At 39.7% G+C, this 19,758-nt stretch overlaps 1 protein-coding gene across 2 annotated transcripts in view; it reads right to left on the bottom strand.

Annotated features, from left to right (window-relative positions):
• The window catches only part of LOC119497040 (SREBF chaperone), a 56,358-nt gene that overhangs the window by 9,448 nt on the left and 27,152 nt on the right, over positions 1 to 19,758 (bottom strand). For both annotated transcript variants that reach the window (XM_037784819.1, XM_037784818.1), the window contains exons 15-21: positions 9,694 to 9,895; positions 9,070 to 9,185; positions 7,547 to 8,093; positions 6,518 to 6,603; positions 6,146 to 6,228; positions 5,464 to 5,630; positions 5,177 to 5,257 (exon numbers count right to left, since the gene is read on the bottom strand). In XM_037784819.1, coding sequence (XP_037640747.1) covers positions 5,177 to 5,257; positions 5,464 to 5,630; positions 6,146 to 6,228; positions 6,518 to 6,603; positions 7,547 to 8,093; positions 9,070 to 9,185; positions 9,694 to 9,895 — 1,282 coding nt within the window. The remainder of the gene's footprint in view (positions 1 to 5,176; positions 5,258 to 5,463; positions 5,631 to 6,145; positions 6,229 to 6,517; positions 6,604 to 7,546; positions 8,094 to 9,069; positions 9,186 to 9,693; positions 9,896 to 19,758) is intronic.

The raw sequence follows: 19,758 nt of genomic DNA, 5'->3' as shown, positions 1-19,758 counted from the left end.
TTTCAACTGACTTTTTTTCATGAAATTTTTCAACTGACTTTTTTTCATGACATTTTTCAACTATGACTTTTTTCATGACATTTTTCAACTGACTTTTTTTCATGACATTTTTCAACTATGACTTTTTTTCATGACATTTTTCAACTGACTTTTTTCCATGACATTTTTCAACTATGACTTTTTTTCATGACATTTTTCAACTATGACTTTTTTTCATGACATTTTTCAACTGACTTTTTTTCATGACATTTTTCAACTGACTTTTTTCATGACATTTTTCAACTGACTTTTTTTCGACATTTTTCAACTATGACTTTTTTTCATGACATTTTTCAACTGACTTTTTTCCATGACATTTTTCAACTGACTTTTTTTCATGACATTTTTCAACTATGACATTTTTCAACTATAACTTTTTTCATGAAATTTTTCAACTATGACTTTTTTCATGACATTTTTCAACTGACTTTTTTTCATGACATTTTTCAACTATGACTTTTTCATGAAATTTTTCAACTGACTTTTTTCCATGACATTTTTCAACTGACTTTTTTCATGACATTTTTCAACTACGACTTTTTTCATGAAATTTTTCAACTGACTTTTTTCCATGACATTTTTCAACTGACTTTTTTTCATGACATTTTTCAACTGACTTTTTTCATGACATTTTTCAACTGACTTTTTTCATGACATTTTTCAACTATGACTTTTTTCATGACATTTTTCAACTGACTTTTTTTCATGAAATTTTTCAACTGACTTTTTTTCATGACATTTTTCAACTATGACTTTTTTCATGACATTTTTCAACTGACTTTTTTCCATGACATTTTTCAACTGACTTTTTTCATGACATTTTTCAACTATGACTTTTTTTCATGAAATTTTTCAACTGACTTTTTTTCATGACATTTTTCAACTATGACTTTTTTCATGACATTTTTCAACTGACTTTTTTTCATGACATTTTTCAACTATGACTTTTTTTCATGACATTTTTCAACTGACTTTTTTCCATGACATTTTTCAACTATGACTTTTTTTCATGACATTTTTCAACTGACTTTTTTTCATGAAATTTTTCAACTGACTTTTTTTCATGACATTTTTCAACTATGACTTTTTTCATGACATTTTTCAACTGACTTTTTTTCATGACATTTTTCAACTATGACTTTTTTCCATGACATTTTTCAACTGACTTTTTTCCATGACATTTTTCAACTATGACTTTTTTCCATGACATTTTTCAACTGACTTTTTTCCATGACATTTTTCAACTATGACTTTTTTCCATGACATTTTTCAACTATAACCTTTTTCCATGACATTTTTCAACTGACTTTTTTCAACTATGACTTTTTTTCATGACATTTTTCAACTGACTTTTTTTCATGACATTTTTCAACTATGACTTTTTTTCATGACATTTTTCAACTATGACTTTTTTTCATGACATTTTTCAACTATGACTTTTTTTCATGACATTTTTCAACTGACTTTTTTCATGACATTTTTCAACTGACTTTTTTCATGAAATTTTTCAACTGACTTTTTCATGACATTTTTCAACTATGACTTTTTTCCATGACATTTTTCAACTATGACTTTTTTCATGAAATTTTTCAACTATGAATTTTTTCATGACATTTTTCAACTATGACTTTTTTTCATGACATTTTTCAACTATGAATTTTTTCATGAAATTTTTCAACTATGACTTTTTTCATGAAATTTTTCAACTATAACTTTTTTCAACTGACTTTTTTCATGACATTTTTCAACTATGACTTTTTTTCATGAAATTTTTCAACTATAACTTTTTTCATGACATTTTTCAACTGACTTTTTTCCATGACATTTTTCAACTATGACTTTTTTCATGACATTTTTCAACTATGAATTTTTTCATGAAATTTTTCAACTATGAATTTTTTCATGACATTTTTCAACTATGACTTTTTTTCATGACATTTTTCAACTATGACTTTTTTCATGACATTTTTCAACTATGACTTTTTTTCATGAAATTTTTCAACTGACTTTTTCATGAAATTTTTCAACTATGACTTTTTCATGACATTTTTCAACTATGACTTTTTTTCATGAAATTTTTCAACTGACTTTTTTTCATGACATTTTTCAACTATGACTTTTCATGACATTTTTCAACTATAACCTTTTTCCATGACATTTTTCAACTATGACTTTTTTCATGACATTTTTCAACTATGACTTTTTTCATGACATTTTTCAACTGACTTTTTTTCATGAAATTTTTCAACTATGACTTTTTTTCATGACATTTTTCAACTATGACTTTTTTCATGAAATTTTTCAACTGACTTTTTTTCATGACATTTTTCAACTATGACTTTTTTCATGACATTTTTCAACTATGACTTTTTTCATGACATTTTTCAACAATGACTTTTTTTCATGACATTTTTCAACGTACTAAACTATGACATTTTCATGAAATTTTTCAACTGACTTTTTTTCATGACATTTTTCAACTGACTTTTTTTCATGACATTTTTCAACTGACTTTTTTTCATGAAATTTTTCAACTGACTTTTTTTCATGACATTTTTCACCTATGACTTTTTTCATGACATTTTTCAACTATGACTTTTTTCATGACATTTTTCAACTATGACTTTTTTCATGAAATTTTTCAACTATGACTTTTTTCATGACATTTTTCAACTATGACTTTTTTTCATGAAATTTTTCAACTATGACTTTTTTTCATGAAATTTTTCAACTGACTTTTTTCCATGACATTTTTCAACTATGACTTTTCATGAAATTTTTCAACTGACTTTTTTTCATGACATTTTTCAACTATAACCTTTTTCCATGACATTTTTCAACTATGACTTTTTTCATGACATTTTTCAACTATGACTTTTTTCATGACATTTTTCAACTGAATTTTTTTCATGAAATTTTTCAACTATGACTTTTTTTCATGACATTTTTCAACTGAATTTTTTCATGAAATTTTTCAACTGACTTTTTTTCATGACATTTTTCAACTATGACTTTTTTCATGACATTTTTCAACTATGACTTTTTTCATGACATTTTTCAACTGACTTTTTTCATGACATTTTTCAACTGACTTTTTTCATGACATTTTTCAACTATGACTTTTTTTCATGACAATTTTCAACTGACTTTTTTCATGACATTTTTCAACTATGACTTTTTTCATGACATTTTTCAACTATGACTTTTTTTCATGACAATTTTCAACTGACTTTGTCATTACATTTTTCAACTATGACTTTTTTCATGACATTTTCGACATACCATACTATGACTTTTTTTCAGGAAATTTTTCGACATATGATACTATGACTTGGTAAAAAAATTTCGACATACTGTACTAGAACTTTTTTTTCATAAAATTTTTCAACGTACCAAACTATGACTTTTTTTCATGAAATTTTTCGACATAATATACCATGACTTTTTTTTCGACATGCAATACTGTTTCTTTTTTATTTTTCAACATGCTATATTATGACTTTTTTCATGAAATTTTTCGACATATACTATGCCTTGTTCATGTCGAAAAGATAAAAAAGTCATAGTATAGTATGTCAAAAAAAAAATCAGCATAGTAAGTCGATGAAATAAAAGAAAGTCATATTATAGTATGTTTAAAAAATAAAAAAAGTTACAGTATAGTATATCGATAAAATAAAAAAAGTCATAGTATGGTATGAGCTTCTCAGATAATACAGAGTATATTTTCAAGAGTTGCTCACAGCAACTTTATCTTCTAAGGAAACTCAGTGGCCTCGATGTCAGCCAGTAGATTTTAGAATTAGTTTACAAAACTATTGTTGAGTGTTTTAACCTTTCACCTTCCTGCCTGGTACGGTCACCTAAACTGTAGATATAAGAATAAACTGTCTAGGATTGTGTCAATGACAGGCAAAATAGTTGGTAAACCCTAAAAGCTCTTGACTCAACTTTTTACAGAAAGGACAAGGAAGAAAACGAGGAGTATCCTGGTGGATAGCTCCCATCCTCTCTTCAGCCAGTTTGAGCTCTTGAACTCCGGGAGGCGCTATAGAGTCCCTCTGCCATCAATATTCTTAACTCAACACAGGGACTGAGAAGATCTAAGCCACAGACACTGACATGAACTGTTTTTTAAGGTGTAACATAACCTGTCTATGTTTCTGTTTTTTACTAACTACTGTCTGGTTTTCTAATGTCTGTTGTTTTCTGTGTTTGGTGAGCCGAAGACAAAATTCCCCCCTGGCGGACAATAAAGTTTTATTGTGTTGTATTGTATGACGAAAAAAAAGATAGTATGTCGAAAAAAAGGCATAGTATAGTATATCGAAAAAATTAAAAAGTCATTGTATATTATGTCTACAAAATGAAAAAAGTCGTAGTATAGTTTATAGAAAAAATAAAGAAGTCATAGTACAGTATTTCAAAAAAAAAAAAATTTCATAGTATAGTACGTCGAAAAAAAGTCGTAGTATAGTATGTCGAAAAAAAAAGTCATAGTATAGTATGTCGAAAAAATGAAAAAATGTAATAGTTTAGGTCGTCAAGAAAAATGAAAAATGTCATAGTGTAGTACGTCAAAACAAAGAAAAAAAAGTCAGTATATTTTCTGAAAACTGAAAAAAAGTCAGAGTATAGTATGTCGATAAAATAAAAAGTCATAACATATGTTGAAAAAATAAAAAAGTCATAGTATAGTATGTTAATAAAATAAAAAATAGTATAGTTTGTCGAAAAAGTTATAATATAATGTCTAAAAAAAAAAAAAAAGTCATAGTATAGTATGTCTAAAAAAAAAAAAAAAAGTCATAGTATAGTATGTCGAAGAAAACAAAAAATAGTATAGTTTGTCGAAAAAAAGTCAAAGTATAGTATGCCTAAAAAATGTCATAGTATGTCATTCACACAAAAAAAAAATTATTGCACAGTATGCCAAAAAAAAGTCACAAATATGTCATAGTATTTATTGTGTCATAAAAATGTCATAGTACATAGTATTCAAAGTGCGGCCCCCTGGGCCGATGGTGGCCTACAGAAACATTTTGTGCGGCCCCTGAATGGGACATGTTATGAATGAAGCTTCGGAGCATTGAACTATTCGGTACAGCAGTATAGATTTTTATGATGTATTACTAACCTGGTCTATGTAGATGGCTGTGATCCCTCCAGAGTGACCCTGCAGGGTGAAGAGGCAACACGAGTCCTCTAGACGATAAACCTGATTTATAGAAAGAATGTATGAGGATTATACAGTAACTGTTTATACGGTTTATCTAATAATGTTTAATCTTTTACATGTGTACGTTTGTGTAACATTTTCTGAGAAATTGGTTTGTAAGATGTACAACATTTGGCATTTTAACACCAATACATGTGAAACATAAATGAGACAGCAGCCTGACGTGTTAATATTCAGTGTGTTACCCGGACAGTGTGGTCCTGGCTACCGGTGACGACCCTCCCGGCGGCCGCTCGCAGCACCGTGATCGGCTTCTGGTGAGCACACTGTACCGAGCGTGTGAGCTGGCAGCTGATCACATCTTCGCTGCTGTAACAGGGAGAGGGAGGCATGCTGCCTCGCCCAGGTGCACCTGTAGGAGGAGGAGGACATTAAGTCATGCCCATTTCTTTCTCCTCTTTAATGTTTATTTAATGTTATCACCTGGGATTATATAAGGGCTTAAACTAACAATTATTTTCTCGATTAATTAATTATTGTTTAGTCTTTTTATTATAAGGCCAATTTCCTACATCCCACAGAGATCTCATGAAATGTCTTGTTTATCTGACAAGCAGTCCAAAACCTAAAAATATATAATTTATTACAAGAGAAGGTAAAACAATCATTTTCACATTTGATAACCTTAAACAAGAGAATGTAAAAACAAGGGCATAAGTTATTAGAGAAATAGCCCTATTGAATAAAGTTGCCATGCCTCCTGTTCATTTGTTTTCATTGACTTCACATTAGTTAAATTTAACATTGAATAAGACAATAACTTAAGCTGTAAAAATAAATGCACAAATACGTAACAGATTACTGGTCAAAGTAGAAACACCACTCGGCTGTAATAAAACCCATCCGAGTTGTGTTGTTGAGCCTCACCTCTGTACTGCAGCAGACCCAGAGGTTTGTGTATCTCAACAGTGAAGAAATCTAGAGACCCGTTCAGCCGAGCCGCTACGATTCTGAGGAGGAAAAACATGGAGTCTCAGGATAAAGTTTAGTCATGCCATGTCTTACTTAACATTTATCATTGTAAAGTGAGAATGAAGTTGCATCCAGGTTCTGTCAATGGGCATAGTGGAGTCATGTTATGTGTTACACTTTAGGTTTTAAGTTGGCACATTTGAACTGTGTTTTTATATTCACTTACTTGCCACTAGATTGTCTAGAAGGGTTAGGGTATATAGGTAAATATTAGTCCCAGTGGATGCACTGGCTTAGCCCACGTGTTTTTCTGTGTGCACGTTTCACCTGTTGTTGAGGAAGGCTAGAGCTGTGATCCCAGAGACTCCGTCTTCATTAATGCAGCGTAACGACCCTTCCACTGCATCCCACAACTGTAACCAAATATGAGTTTAAAGAGTACATTAATTCTACATTTTTATCATATAGTGCAAGGGTCTTCAACAAGTAGCTCACGAGCTACCAGAATATGTACATAAATATGATAACACAAAGTCACTTTGTAAAACCTGTTTAAATTTCTATCAAATCAAATTCAGACATTCCTCCCCTTTCTGACACAAAATGAGTACCTGCCAATCAGCTGTCAATTAAACGAGTTACGCTGCTTTCAAGTTTGGCTCCTTTACCTTGAGAAGGTTAAGGAGCTGAAAACAACGCTAAAAAAAAAACAATCTCTGTTTACCAAACTGACGAAGAAGGCCAACAGAGGCTTCGTTTAGTGGCGCACATCCTAATGAAACACAAAAAGCCCTTCACCTATGGTGGGATTGTAACAGAGAGGATGACTGCGGTGGCTGCAACACTATTAAAAACACCATAAAAGTAAGCCACTTTAATTTTGTCAAATGAGCTCTCAGAGGAAAAAGGGTTGGAGACCCCTGGTATAGCGTATGTACAGCAGCATTATATTACTTTTAGTTGATGTTTTATACAGAACGACAGAGGAAGTAGAGGTTCAGTATCTCTCAAAGCCAAAACCTTTTTCAGAAACATGACAGGCTCTAAACTGCTTGGCTACAAAAAGTCTTTCCAAACAACATTAAGCATGTAAAGGCATCTCTTAGCAACTGATGAATTTTGTGAACTCATTTCACATTCGATACTTGAAAAATGGTATTGGCCAATAGCTGGGAGTAACTTTCAAAATATTAAATCTGTACCCAAAGTTCACAGTGAGTCTTTTACGCAAAACAAAATATTAAAAGACAAAACATTTGGTCATCATCATGACATTTTTTTTTCCCGATTTTTTTTCTTTGTGCAAAAACAAACAGAAAAGGCACAAGATGAATACATATTATAGATTTTACCCACCTCCAGTTTACCGCTGCTCCTCCCAGCAGCTATTAGATTTCCTCTCAGCTCCATGGCCCAGACAGAGCTTTCCCAGTCTGCGGTCGCCTGCGTCGCCGCTGTGGAGGCTCTATCTTGGGTTAAGAAGGCGGCTGCATCCCCTAAGCTGGGTCTTCTCTGGAGCTGAACTCCTGAAGGCGGCGAGGAGGAAGCTGAGGAAGGAGAGGGGTAGGCGGAGGGTGAGGGGGGTTCGTGCTCTGTGTAGGCACGCTCCACCAAACCTCCAAAGTCAAAGCCTTCCCTGGGTGGGGTGCAGAGGTGGGAGGGGGGCTGGGAGGCAAAGTTAGTGTCAATGAGAGGGGTGAGATCGGGCTGGTCGTTGAATAGCGTTGGCCGCGTGGGAGCGGTGCGGCGTCTCAGCGGGTAGCCGTCTTCCTCTGATAGGCCATCACCTGTGATGGAGGGGCCGTAGGCTTCAGAGCCTAAACAATCTGAGTCTGCGGGTCCGCTAACGTTGTCCCAGCCATCCCGCTGCTCCCAGCAGCCACTGCTGCTGCTCCGTCTGAGCCTGAGGAGGAAACAGCACTCAGTCAGTTAGCTGCAAGGCAACATCAAATTATACTGAGAGCTTTTGAGGGAGATAAATCGGCCTGCCTGATATTATTGGTGGATGTTAAGATGTGTATCTTTATCAGCATATACAGTGTGTCGGACAACAGTTGCAGTACAGACATTTGTACTATTGAGTATACTGTATATGAGGTGATATAAATCACATAGTTTGACCACCAGAGAGCACTGGCACGTTTATTTTTCATACTGTAAAATGTAAAATGTCCTGCTCAGTACATATCTTTGTCACAATTCTTAAAATTTTTTATAAAATGAAGGTGATATTATGGGTTTATGTAAAAACAATTGGCTAATATACTGCTCAATATAGTGCTATCAGATTTTTTTAAAAACTCAAATAGATATCAGCCATCAAAACATTTGATCACAATTAATCACATGATTGTCCATAGCTTATTGTGATTAATCGCAAATTAATCGCACATTTTTTATCTGTACCTTAAAAGGGAGATTTGTCAAGTATTTAATACTATTATCAACATGGGAGTGGGCAAATATGCTGCTTTATGCAAATGTATTATGTTTGGAAATCAATTAACAACACAAAACAGTGACAAATATTGTCCAGAAACCCTCACAGGTACTGCATTTAGCATAAAAAATATGCTCAAATCATAAATTGGCAAACTCAAGCCCAGTACCTTCACTCTAACTAATTTGCATTAACGTGTTATTATCGCGTTTACTTTGACAGTCCTAATAATTAGTTTTGAAAACTTAGATTCTAGAAAACAAAATCAGAAGTGTGATGTTGTGATAGTATAAGGAATGAGCGTGTCCAGAAGAAAGCAACTGAAATCACTATTAACTTAAGCATAAAAATAAATAAAAAGTGCTGGACAGATTTAGTGGACATCCCCACCTTCAAAGCACTGAAAAAAAAACTAACAAAAATACTGTGACATTCTCACCCGTGGCTTGGGATGACGGTCAAACAGTCACCAGTCTGGGCGTCCCAAACCCGAATCTGTCCTGCCAGGCAACAGCTAGCCAGCAGCATCCCGTCACTGGCCAAACACTCGATGTCCTGCGAGACAGAAAGACTGAGCATGAACCAAATGAACTTGAGAAATACCACACCCTGCAGGAGGAAAATCACTAATTTCCACTGATTGTATTTTTGGGTAGACTGTTGTTGTTCCAAACTGACTCGTCTGGAGAAATGCACACATGTACAGTAAGTGTTCCTCCAAGAAACAGAACAATTTCATAATTACAGTATGTGTAACATGGCAACTGAACTCATTAACACTGGCTCAGGGGTCAGTGTTTTCCAGTTCACACACGTATCTTAACAGACGTGAGTATTGGCTACTGATTTGTTGTTTTTCTCTTCTACAGTGTGGCTACATAGAGTGTTCTCTATCTGCAGATACTGAAAGTCATGAGTAGTTCAAACTACAACAGACACATTTTGACAAGATCTAGTCTTCATCATTGTCCCAGGGGTTTTTAACTAAATAACTAAGAAAAAGACTTTTGTCAGACTATTCATTGCAAATAAATTTACCCCAAAAGATCAACCCAATGCTCACCATACTATGGCCCCTCAGCAGCAGCGGTGAGATCTCGCTGACCGGTGGCGAGTAGCCGTAATCGTCACAGGGCAGGTCCCCTCGGCGCCGGCGCCCGTGGGAGACACCGTTCTGGCCGTAGTTACGTGGACAGAGCACTCGGTAGAGACAGAATAGCAGCAGAACCAGCAGGACGCCCGCCGCCAGGCCCAGAGCTGCCACCCTGGATGGAAGGAGGGACAAAGGAGAAGACAAATGTTTTTTTCTTGTAGTCAGCTGAATTGAATTCTACAAATTCACACTGTGGACCCGCTCAGTACAGCCACATTCTTCAAGTGGTGTTGGATTTATTATGTACAAAAGTGCTTACTATGATCTACAATAACCTGACTGTCGGATTTGTTATGAATAGAGTGAATTGTGGGGAAAGAGAGGAGAGGGAGGTGCTGTTCTTCTTTTTCAAGGCCAAAGGGAGGAAGGAGTCAGAAGGAGATAACAGAAGAAGAAGACATGCAGCAGAAACATCACGTGCCATAAGCTCATGAATATTAATATTGTGTAAACCATGAATAGGCTGGATCAGGGATAGCTCGGGGTTCAGACTTCGCGAACTGACCCATGCACTGTATGTTGTCAGGGACATGTTGATTGGATCCAGATATCTGTAAACTCTTTTATTTTTACTTATGCAACATTAATTGTTCGGAATAAATTGTATTATTATGCTTTAACCCGTCTGTTTGGAAAATCTCTTTGTCACACAAGATTAACCAGCACGTAACTGGGCCTTGACCTCTCGGAGGTAGAAGGCCAGTTCCTTCAATTGGTGACCCCGACGTGATCTTCGGCATTGAGAAGCGTGTGCTTATGTTGGTAGGATCACAGCGAGGGGCATAGCGACCCATTTACTCTGAATCTAGTTACTGTCATAAACTGAATAAACCTGTGTGAAATAGTACTGGACAGAATGGACGGAGAATTTGACAAAGACTGTGAGGAACGGGGTGGCTGTGGGCCTCCCCGTTTATCATTTGGACAGCAATGGGCTAAAGTCAGGACCAATGTAATCTGTACATTTGATCCCAAGACTAGAAATAAAGAGACTGAAGACCTAGATGAGTGGTATAACATGACAGTGAAGGAAGGGCATTTTCCAGCCACGGGAAGTGAAGCCAAATTTATGCCAGTAATGAGAGCATTAATACAGGTGGTTCATAGAAAGCTGCTGCAAGCAAGAGAAGACAAAGAAAAGGGAAATATGTTTGTAAGGAGGAAATTGAGGAAGGAAGAAGACGAGTTGGCAAGTATATTGGTAAAATATAATGTGATACAGATGGCTGCACTATCAGCCTTAGGCAGCCAGACGAAAGCCACCCACGCAAAAACCGCTGAAGCAAAACCACTAGTGAAACCCTCACCCAGTCCAAGCGCACCCCCACCACCAAACCCACATACTAGCCAGCCGCCACATTACATGTCCCTCCATCAGCAGTACCCACCTGGCCCACATCACAACCCCCCTCCTTATCCTCCTCCTACCCCTAGTCCGGTACCAACCCCACAGGACAGTGATTATACAAACGAAGTTATGGCACCATTGTTTCAAGTGTTAGGTGGTACTTTGGAATTAGAAGAGGAAATAGAAAGAGAACAAGGAGCAGGTTCAGCCTCAGAGGCGGGTAGTGGGTCTGATGTAGCCAGAGAAATAGACAGGCTAAGGGAAGAACTGAGAGATCAGGCTGAACAGTTCAGGTTAAGACAAGCCTTGTTACCACCAGACTTGCGTAATAGAGACGTAAAAAGGAGAGCTCAACCTACCCCTAAACCCCACACAGAGAGTCCAGACATAAGTGATTGGATACAGAGAGACACAGAGACATCCCGTGCAGAGTATCAGGATGTTCCCACTAGTGGAGAGGTAGATGAGGACACTGATGACGAGGATGGTGGAGCAGTAGAGGAGAGTGATGAGGATGAAGATAAAAACATTCCTGTCACTATAGAGGGAACCATGAGAACGCACTCCAAAAGAGGGATACATTGGAGACGGGAGGGTGGGGACGAAGAGGCGACACCATATACACCCCCCAAAACTAGGTCACGTAAAGTTTATGGAAAGTACGAAGACAAAGGTGACAAACAGAGGAGTCAGTGTGTTGGCATGTTTCCCATTGTGGCCAAAAGCAACGGTAGAGACGAGTATCAGCCGTTCACTTTAGGTGACATTCAAGCACTGAGTGAGCTCCTCCCAGGAATTCAAGAGGGAGGGGTAGTGTGGCTCACGGGCCTGTACAACAAGACCCGAGGGAAGACTTTAGCTATGGGTGATCTCAGGGCTATTTTGGGTTTCTCGGTTTCGGACTGGGCACTGAAAGAATTAGAAGCAGCGGCCGGAACAGTCCAGGTGTCAGATAGAAGCCCCCTTAACCCCTATGCTACCTCCTACGGTAATGCTATTAGACAAAAGTATCCCATACCAGCGGGCAAGCTCCACAGCTTGGTGTTTAAGATTAAGAACGGGGAGAGTGGACGCACGTTCATAGAAAGAGCAAAGACAGAGTGGGTGGGGGCTACGGGGGTGAACCCAGATAAAGACACACAGCAGTCTCTGTTCAGACTAGCTCTGTTAAAACATGCTCCGGAAGGAGTTAAGAGAAAGATGCAAGAGAATCCAGATATGGCAGGGGCAAAATCATCAAGATGGGAAACACATTTCTGCCATCATCAGGATGCAGAAACCAAGGAGGAGGAAGAGGAAAATGAGTCATTAAAAGAGATGGTAGCTCAGTTGACTAAATTACAGTTGGCAGATGCACGGACTCGTGCAACAGATAAGAAAAAGGGAGGGAAAGAGAAAGATACCCAGATGGCTCAAATTGTAACACCAGCTCCAGCCCCGCCACAGAATCCTTATCCACTGCAGGGCCCGCCACAGGCTATATATCAACCCCAGTATCATGTTCCTTACCAAGCTGCCCCATATCAGCAGCCCCCTTATCATGAAGGCCGGAATAGAGGCAGAGGGAGAGGAGGAGGAAGCAGGGGGAGGGGGTATGCCCAACCAAGAGGAGGCAGTTGTTACATCTGCGGAAGCCCGGATCACTGGGCACGTGACTGTCTTCAGAAACAACAACAGCAGATGAGAGGGCCTCCACAGCAGTCATATCAGCCAACAATACAGACTCCACCAAACCAACAGCTAGCTCCAATGCAGGCATACAGCGGGTACTCTGCGCAGGGACCTCCACCTGGTCCATATACACCAGGAATGTTCCCATAGGGGTGCCCGACGGAGATGGAGGGACAGGGGCTGGCAGAGCCCTGTCTCCAGTTGACAGTGAACGGAAAACGAAGATGGTTCATGGTGGATACGGGAGCACGTTACTCCACCTTAGCTGAACCTATGTGTTCCCTTTCCTCTCACTATGTTTCCGTTTTGGGATTTTCCGGCACTGAACAAAGACTGCCTTTTACTGTTCCCCTTCCTGTCCGGCTTGGGAGACAGGTGATGGAGCACCCCTTTTTGTATGCACCTGATTGTCCACGTGATCTCCTGGGAAGAGATGTTTTGGCAGCACTGGGGGCTTCTGTACATTGTTCACCAGAAGCTGTGATAGTGAGTTTCCCCGGAGGAGAAGAAATGGTGTGCTCCTCGCCCTCCAGTGCTGATCGCATGTGCATGTTGAGTCCTGATACCTCACCTGATGCCCCACCACCCTGTGCGGACATATATTGGGCCCTGCTAGCCGACAGAAACCCTCTGATTGACTTTTACAACATGTGGCAACCATGGATTAGGGCTCTACACCCTTACCTCCCTGTTCCCGATCCTCTCCACTGCACTCTGAATTATGACAGAAATAATGATCTTATGTATCAAGATGAGTTCCAACAGAACCTGTTAGATACAACCTGGGGGATAGGAGTAAGAGATGTTTATATAGCACCAGCAGGAGTAGCAGCCGCAGTAAAATTAACCCCAGCACAAGAACAATGGTATCGCATGTCAGAAGAAGCTGTTCCCCATGTGTCCCTAGCCATAGCTCCAAAACATCAGGCTAAAGACTTAGGCCCCATGGTTAAAGCAGCAGTCGCTCTGACAGACTGGGTTCCCATTTCCCTTTTGGGGGTTTCAATCTCACCATCCTCTAACATATATAGACTCTCCTTTTACAATGCAGTGTCAGGTCTTTGCAAACATGAGTTACTAACACGCCACCACGGTAGGGAGATGTTAGATGGTGAAGGAGCCACTTCCATGTTGGCAGCTCTCCCTTCCTCACTGTGGTCTACAGGCCCCTTTGACGTTGGCAGGTGCAGCATGGAACCGGTAACTTTCGAGATGAAGACTTACTGCCCTATCTGGAGACCTCAGTATAAGCATAAAGTGGAAGCAGCCCAGGGTATCTCTCCTACGATTGAAGGACTGATAAAGGCGGGAGTATTAAGAAAATCTTACTCTCAGTGGAACACTCCCATTTTGCCAGTAATCAAACCCTCCGGCTCATACAGAATGGCTCATGATTTAAGAGCCATCAATGACCTGGTTTTGACTCCTGTTACACCAGTACCGAACCCCCACTCTGCTCTCTCGATGCTCACCCCAGCCCATACATCTTTCACATGTATAGATTTGGCTAACGCCTTCTTTTGCCTGCCCTTAGCAGATCATTTACAGGACATTTTCTCATTTACATATGAAGGCCAAAGGCTGACATATAACGTGTTACCACAGGGGTTTATACTCTCCCCCTCTATTTTTAATGAAACTTTGAGAAATCACTTGGCCGGCCTTGAACTCCCTGAGGGGTGTTTTATTGTACAATATGTAGATGACTTGTTAGTGGCCGCACCCTCGGCTGAGGTATGCCTGTCACTAACTCATGCATTGTTATTGAGGTTACATAACTACGGTTACAAAGTCTCAAAGGAAAAACTTCAGTGTTGCCGCACACAAGTTTCGTTCCTAGGTAGAATGGTGTCAGCAAAGGGCACCGCAATGTCTCCAGCTCATCGTGACTCAATACTCCACCATCCGAAACCACAGACAGTAAAAGAGATGTTATCATTCTTAGGGCTGACTGGGTATTCAAGACAATACATCCCTAACTATGCAGGCGACACTCAGTTACTCAGACAAATGGTAACCATGGCTGGAATGAGAAATCTCACCGCTAAGTTAGAATGGTCTACAGAGGCCGAGGAGGTGTTTATCCGCCTCAAGCAGGAAATGGCAGAGGCCGCAGCACTCGCTCTCCCAGATTACTCTCAACCATTCCATCTGGATGTCTCAGAGCAGCTTAGTACAGCTCATGGTGTCTTATATCAGAAACACAGAGGAGATAGGAATGTATTGTACTATTGTAGCATTTTGCTAGACACACAAGAACAGAGAGCCAGCCCCTGTGTCAGATATGCAGCTGCTCTGGCAAAAATTGTAGACAAAGTAGGTCATATAGTCATGCACCATCCTCTACAGATTCTGACCTCTCACAGTACTGTAACATATGTCACCTCCTCCTGTTTCACTCTCACCCCCCTCAGACAGACCAAGATCTTACAAGTACTCTCGAAACCACACATCTCCTTTGTACATGAGGGCTGTAATATGGCTGACAACATGACCGATGGCAAGAAGCACTTCTGTGCAGAGAAATCGCTGCCCTTTGTAAAACTAAGGCTGGACTTAGAAAACTCCCCTTTAACGGAAACTGACCTTAGCTTATTTACAGATGGTTGCTGTTTCCGTCATCCCACCGAAGGGTTAAAAGCAGGTTATGCTGTGGTGTCTATGAATACAGCAAAAGAGGAACCATGTACTCTCGATCACGGTCCTCTTGATGGGAAACAATCTGCTCAGGCAGCAGAACTTACGGCTGTAGTTTGTGCTCTGCGGTTAGCGGAAGGGAAGGCAGTGAATATTTTCACAGACTCTGCGTATGTGTGCAATGCAATTCACAGAGATATGTCTGGCTGGGTGCAAGCGGGTTTTAAGACTAGTCAGAATAAACCTATGGCTCATGAGGAGTTGATGAAAGAGTTGTTGGAAGCAATCCAGTTACCACAGAGGGTAGCTGTGATCAAAGTGAAAGGACACAGTCAGGGCACTGACTTAGAGAGTATAGGAAACGAAGCAGCTGATGCAGCCGCTAAAAAGGCGGCAGGGTATTTACCTACTATGATGGTCATGACCACAGCAGATCTCGGTTCTGAGATAACTGATTTCTCCATCATACAAGCTCAGGAATCTGCCACAGCAGCAGAACGAACCATCTGGGAAGATAAGGGAGCTATAGAACAGTTTGATGGTATATGGTATAACGGAGATCAAATAGTTATGCCCCCCTGTTGGATGTCCTCAATACTGACTCAGACTCATGGACTTGACCATAAAAGCCACAAACAGATGTTACGAGATCTCCGCCACTGGTGGATTCCCCGGAAACATGCTACTATAACTGACTTCTTGAATAAGTGTGACGTATGTAGTACATGTAACATCAGACCGACCATCACTCCTAGGGCAGGAAAACATCCTTCTCCCACTGCCCCGGGACAGGAAATCTTTATGGATTTTACAGATATGGGAGTAAGGGCTGGGGGGAAAAGATTCCTCCTAGTAATTGTGGACGCATTTTCACGTTGGATTGAGGCCTACCCTACGGGAAAAGAGGACGCAAAATCAGTCATTAAATGTCTGGTGAATGAGTACATTCCGAAACATGGGTTTCCTAAATTGATCAGGTCAGATAATGGTTCACATTTCAAAAATAAAGACCTGCAATCTGTTGAAAAGGCTCTGGGACTAAAACACAAATTTGGCACTGTGTACCACCCTGAATCGCAAGGAAAGGTTGAACGTGCTAATCAGACCATCAAGCTAAAGCTGCTAAAAATCGTTCGCACAACTAAGCTTCCTTGGACTGAAGCCCTGCCCATTGCACTGATAGGCATCAGAGCCTCGGTCAATCGGTCAACGGGACTCACACCATTTGAGCTTACGTGTGGCCGACCTTTCCCAGGGCCGTCCCAAAATCCCTCTCCCCTTCCTGACCTCGGTTACAGACCATACTATTTGAAGGTTAATGCTCTTGTGTCAGCTCTCTCCTATACAGGTGACAAACCTGTCACCCCTGTCACAGAGGACGTTCCAGGACCTGACCCCGGACCCCCGGAACACCTTTGGTTGAAGGTGTTAAAGAGGAAGTGGTCGGAGCCACGTTGGACAGGCCCACACAAGGTTCTGGCCAGAACTGCAACAGCTGTGCAGCTCGCAGGAAAAGGACTCAACTGGTGGCACCTAACACAGTGCTCCAGCAGCAGGACAGGACCTGAAGCAGAGGAGGCAGCCCCACAAGGAGCCCAGGCTACGTGAAAAGAGGGTCACGTATAATTTTTTATTTTTCATATACTGTATAAACTGTGACTGTGATGAGATACACATAAGGGAAAGAAGGTTACAAGGTCTTGCCTGTATTTACAGTTAAATCAGGCTAACATGGTTGTTTAGGTGGACTCATCTAGGTGGTTTTTGAAAAACATTATATATCACATTGTATTAAAACTTGTTGCTTAGAATAAATGCTAAAATAGATAAAAAGAGGAACCAGGGGTGGGGAGAATCCACCAGAGAGAAATTTCACTTCCTTTCCCAAACCAGTATAAAATAGGATCACCCAGATAAAAGTTTTTCAGTTGCGCGCAGGAAAACAAACTAGAAGCATCATGCAGTACGGCAAACTGCTAGTAGCGTTTGCTGTAGCATTTGTGTTTACCTCTCTTGTCCTCGTTCTTCTGTACAAACTTTCTTCATGTGATTTGTCATGTATTTTAAATGTTTTAGGGAATGTGAGAGAAAATACCATGACCCTTGTGTAGAGTTTGTGTACTCAGATAAATCTGAATAACCTGGGAAAGCACAGACTGTACTAGTTTAGATACATTATTTATCATCCTCGCCTCTGCACTCTGCTAAAACTGGCTAATCACAAGTAACTCTTTTTAACAATAGACAATGCTTTCACTCAGAAGCAGGGTGGAAGGAGTGGGCTACAAGGGGGGGAAGGCTAAACCAAGATTATAAAGAATGATGTAGTGAGGTAGCTTCCCTAATGAATATAAACTAGCTGACCAAATAGCTGCAGGTTTTGAAAACATACCTATAATAAGTGCTCTGATCCCTATCACTCCTAACAAAAATGTTGACCGCATTAACTACATCCACTATAATGTTCTCCGTTTGACTAATCTAACCCGTGATGCAATTGCCGGACTAGCTGAACAAATGGCTCCTACGTCACTGATGGTGATCCAAAATAGAATGGCATTAGATATGCTGCTGGCAGAGAAAGGCGGTGTATGCTCAATGTTCCAAGACTCATGTTGTATTTTCATCCCTAACAATACAGCGCCGGACGGGACTGTAACTAAGGCGCTAGAGGGGCTCCGGACGCTGTCTGAATCCATGCACGATGACTCAGGTATCAACAGCCCCATTCACGACTGGTTAGACCGTACCTTTGGGAAATGGAAGTCCATGGTGGTATCTCTATTCTCCTCAATCCTAGCTGTGTGTACATGCTTAGTATTATGCGGTTGTTGCTGTATTCCTTGTATTCGCCACCTCACTGAGCGTGTGATCATTTCTGCTGTGCAACGAAAGCATCCGGATGCACCTCCTTCTTATCAGATGGCCATGTTCCAAGCGGAGAGACAGGGTCTCCTGGAAATGGTGGGGGATAGTGAAGATGTTGATCCTGAAGAGGTTGTGTGATGATGCTTATAATTAATACATCTGTACGTAACATTATCTATGCTTATAATAAATATATCTGTATGTAACATTATCTGTAGGTGAACTTAGTTAAGTTCAAAAGAGGGTCTGTTGGATTTATTATGTACAAAAGTGCTTACTATGATCTACAATAACCTGACTGTCGGATTTGTTATGAATAGAGTGAATTGTGGGGAAAGAGAGGAGAGGGAGGTGCTGTTCTTCTTTTTCAAGGCCAAAGGGAGGAAGGAGTCAGAAGGAGATAACAGAAGAAGAAGACATGCAGCAGAAACATCACGTGCCATAAGCTCATGAATATTAATATTGTGTAAACCATGAATAGGCTGGATCAGGGATAGCTCGGGGTTCAGACTTCGCGAACTGACCCATGCACTGTATGTTGTCAGGGACATGTTGATTGGATCCAGATATCTGTAAACTCTTTTATTTTTACTTATGCAACATTAATTGTTCGGAATAAATTGTATTATTATGCTTTAACCCGTCTGTTTGGAAAATCTCTTTGTCACACAAGATTAACCAGCACGTAACTGGGCCTTGACCTCTCGGAGGCAGAAGGCCAGTTCCTTCAGTGGACACCTTTACATTTGTTCATTTCATTCATGTTTAAAAATATTTTTGAATAAACTTACAAAATGCACCACTGCATCTTCACAGCTTTAAAACGGAGCTCGCTACAACCTGAAAAGCGCATGTTGTCTGTTGGATTGGTGTTCTCACTCCTTGTTCTCTTACAAGAGGTCGGAGGTGCAGATGTTAATGACGGCTTTGATATGTGCCCATCCAAACAAACTGTACTTGAGTACTTAAGTCAACACTCTGGAAGCATGCATGCAAAGTGCACTTTGCAAGTGTGTTCAGACCACTTTATACTCGAGACTTTATTTTATAAATCTGATCTTGGCAGGGTTTAACACAGAAAGAGTCAGAAATCTGATTCTGAGACGGTGCCTGGAAATATCCTGTTCTCAATACTTGAATGTGGGAAATGTGTGCCATATTGTGATTCTAGCGGTTGAAAATTGGGATTTGAAACAATGTGGAAAATTGGTCTCTTTACCGATAAGCAATAACATTACTGAGAAACACACAAAGACGCACACCATTTCTCACTAGTGTTTTAGAGGCTGAAAAGATTACGTACATGTTTGTTGCAATATTTACAGTGATAGGTATTCGCTGTTCCCAGTTTAAATAGATACTTAAGACAAACTCAGATGGAACACCTTGTTTATGTAATGATTAAAGAAATTACACAGCGTCACTAATCCTAAATAGATTAGCAGGTCAGT

This window comes from Sebastes umbrosus, chromosome 11 (assembly GCF_015220745.1).
Source record: "Sebastes umbrosus isolate fSebUmb1 chromosome 11, fSebUmb1.pri, whole genome shotgun sequence".
Lineage (NCBI taxonomy): Eukaryota > Metazoa > Chordata > Actinopteri > Perciformes > Sebastidae > Sebastes > Sebastes umbrosus.
The sequence above is the reverse complement of the archived record's forward strand: the minus strand, read 5'-3'. Positions and strand labels throughout refer to the sequence as shown.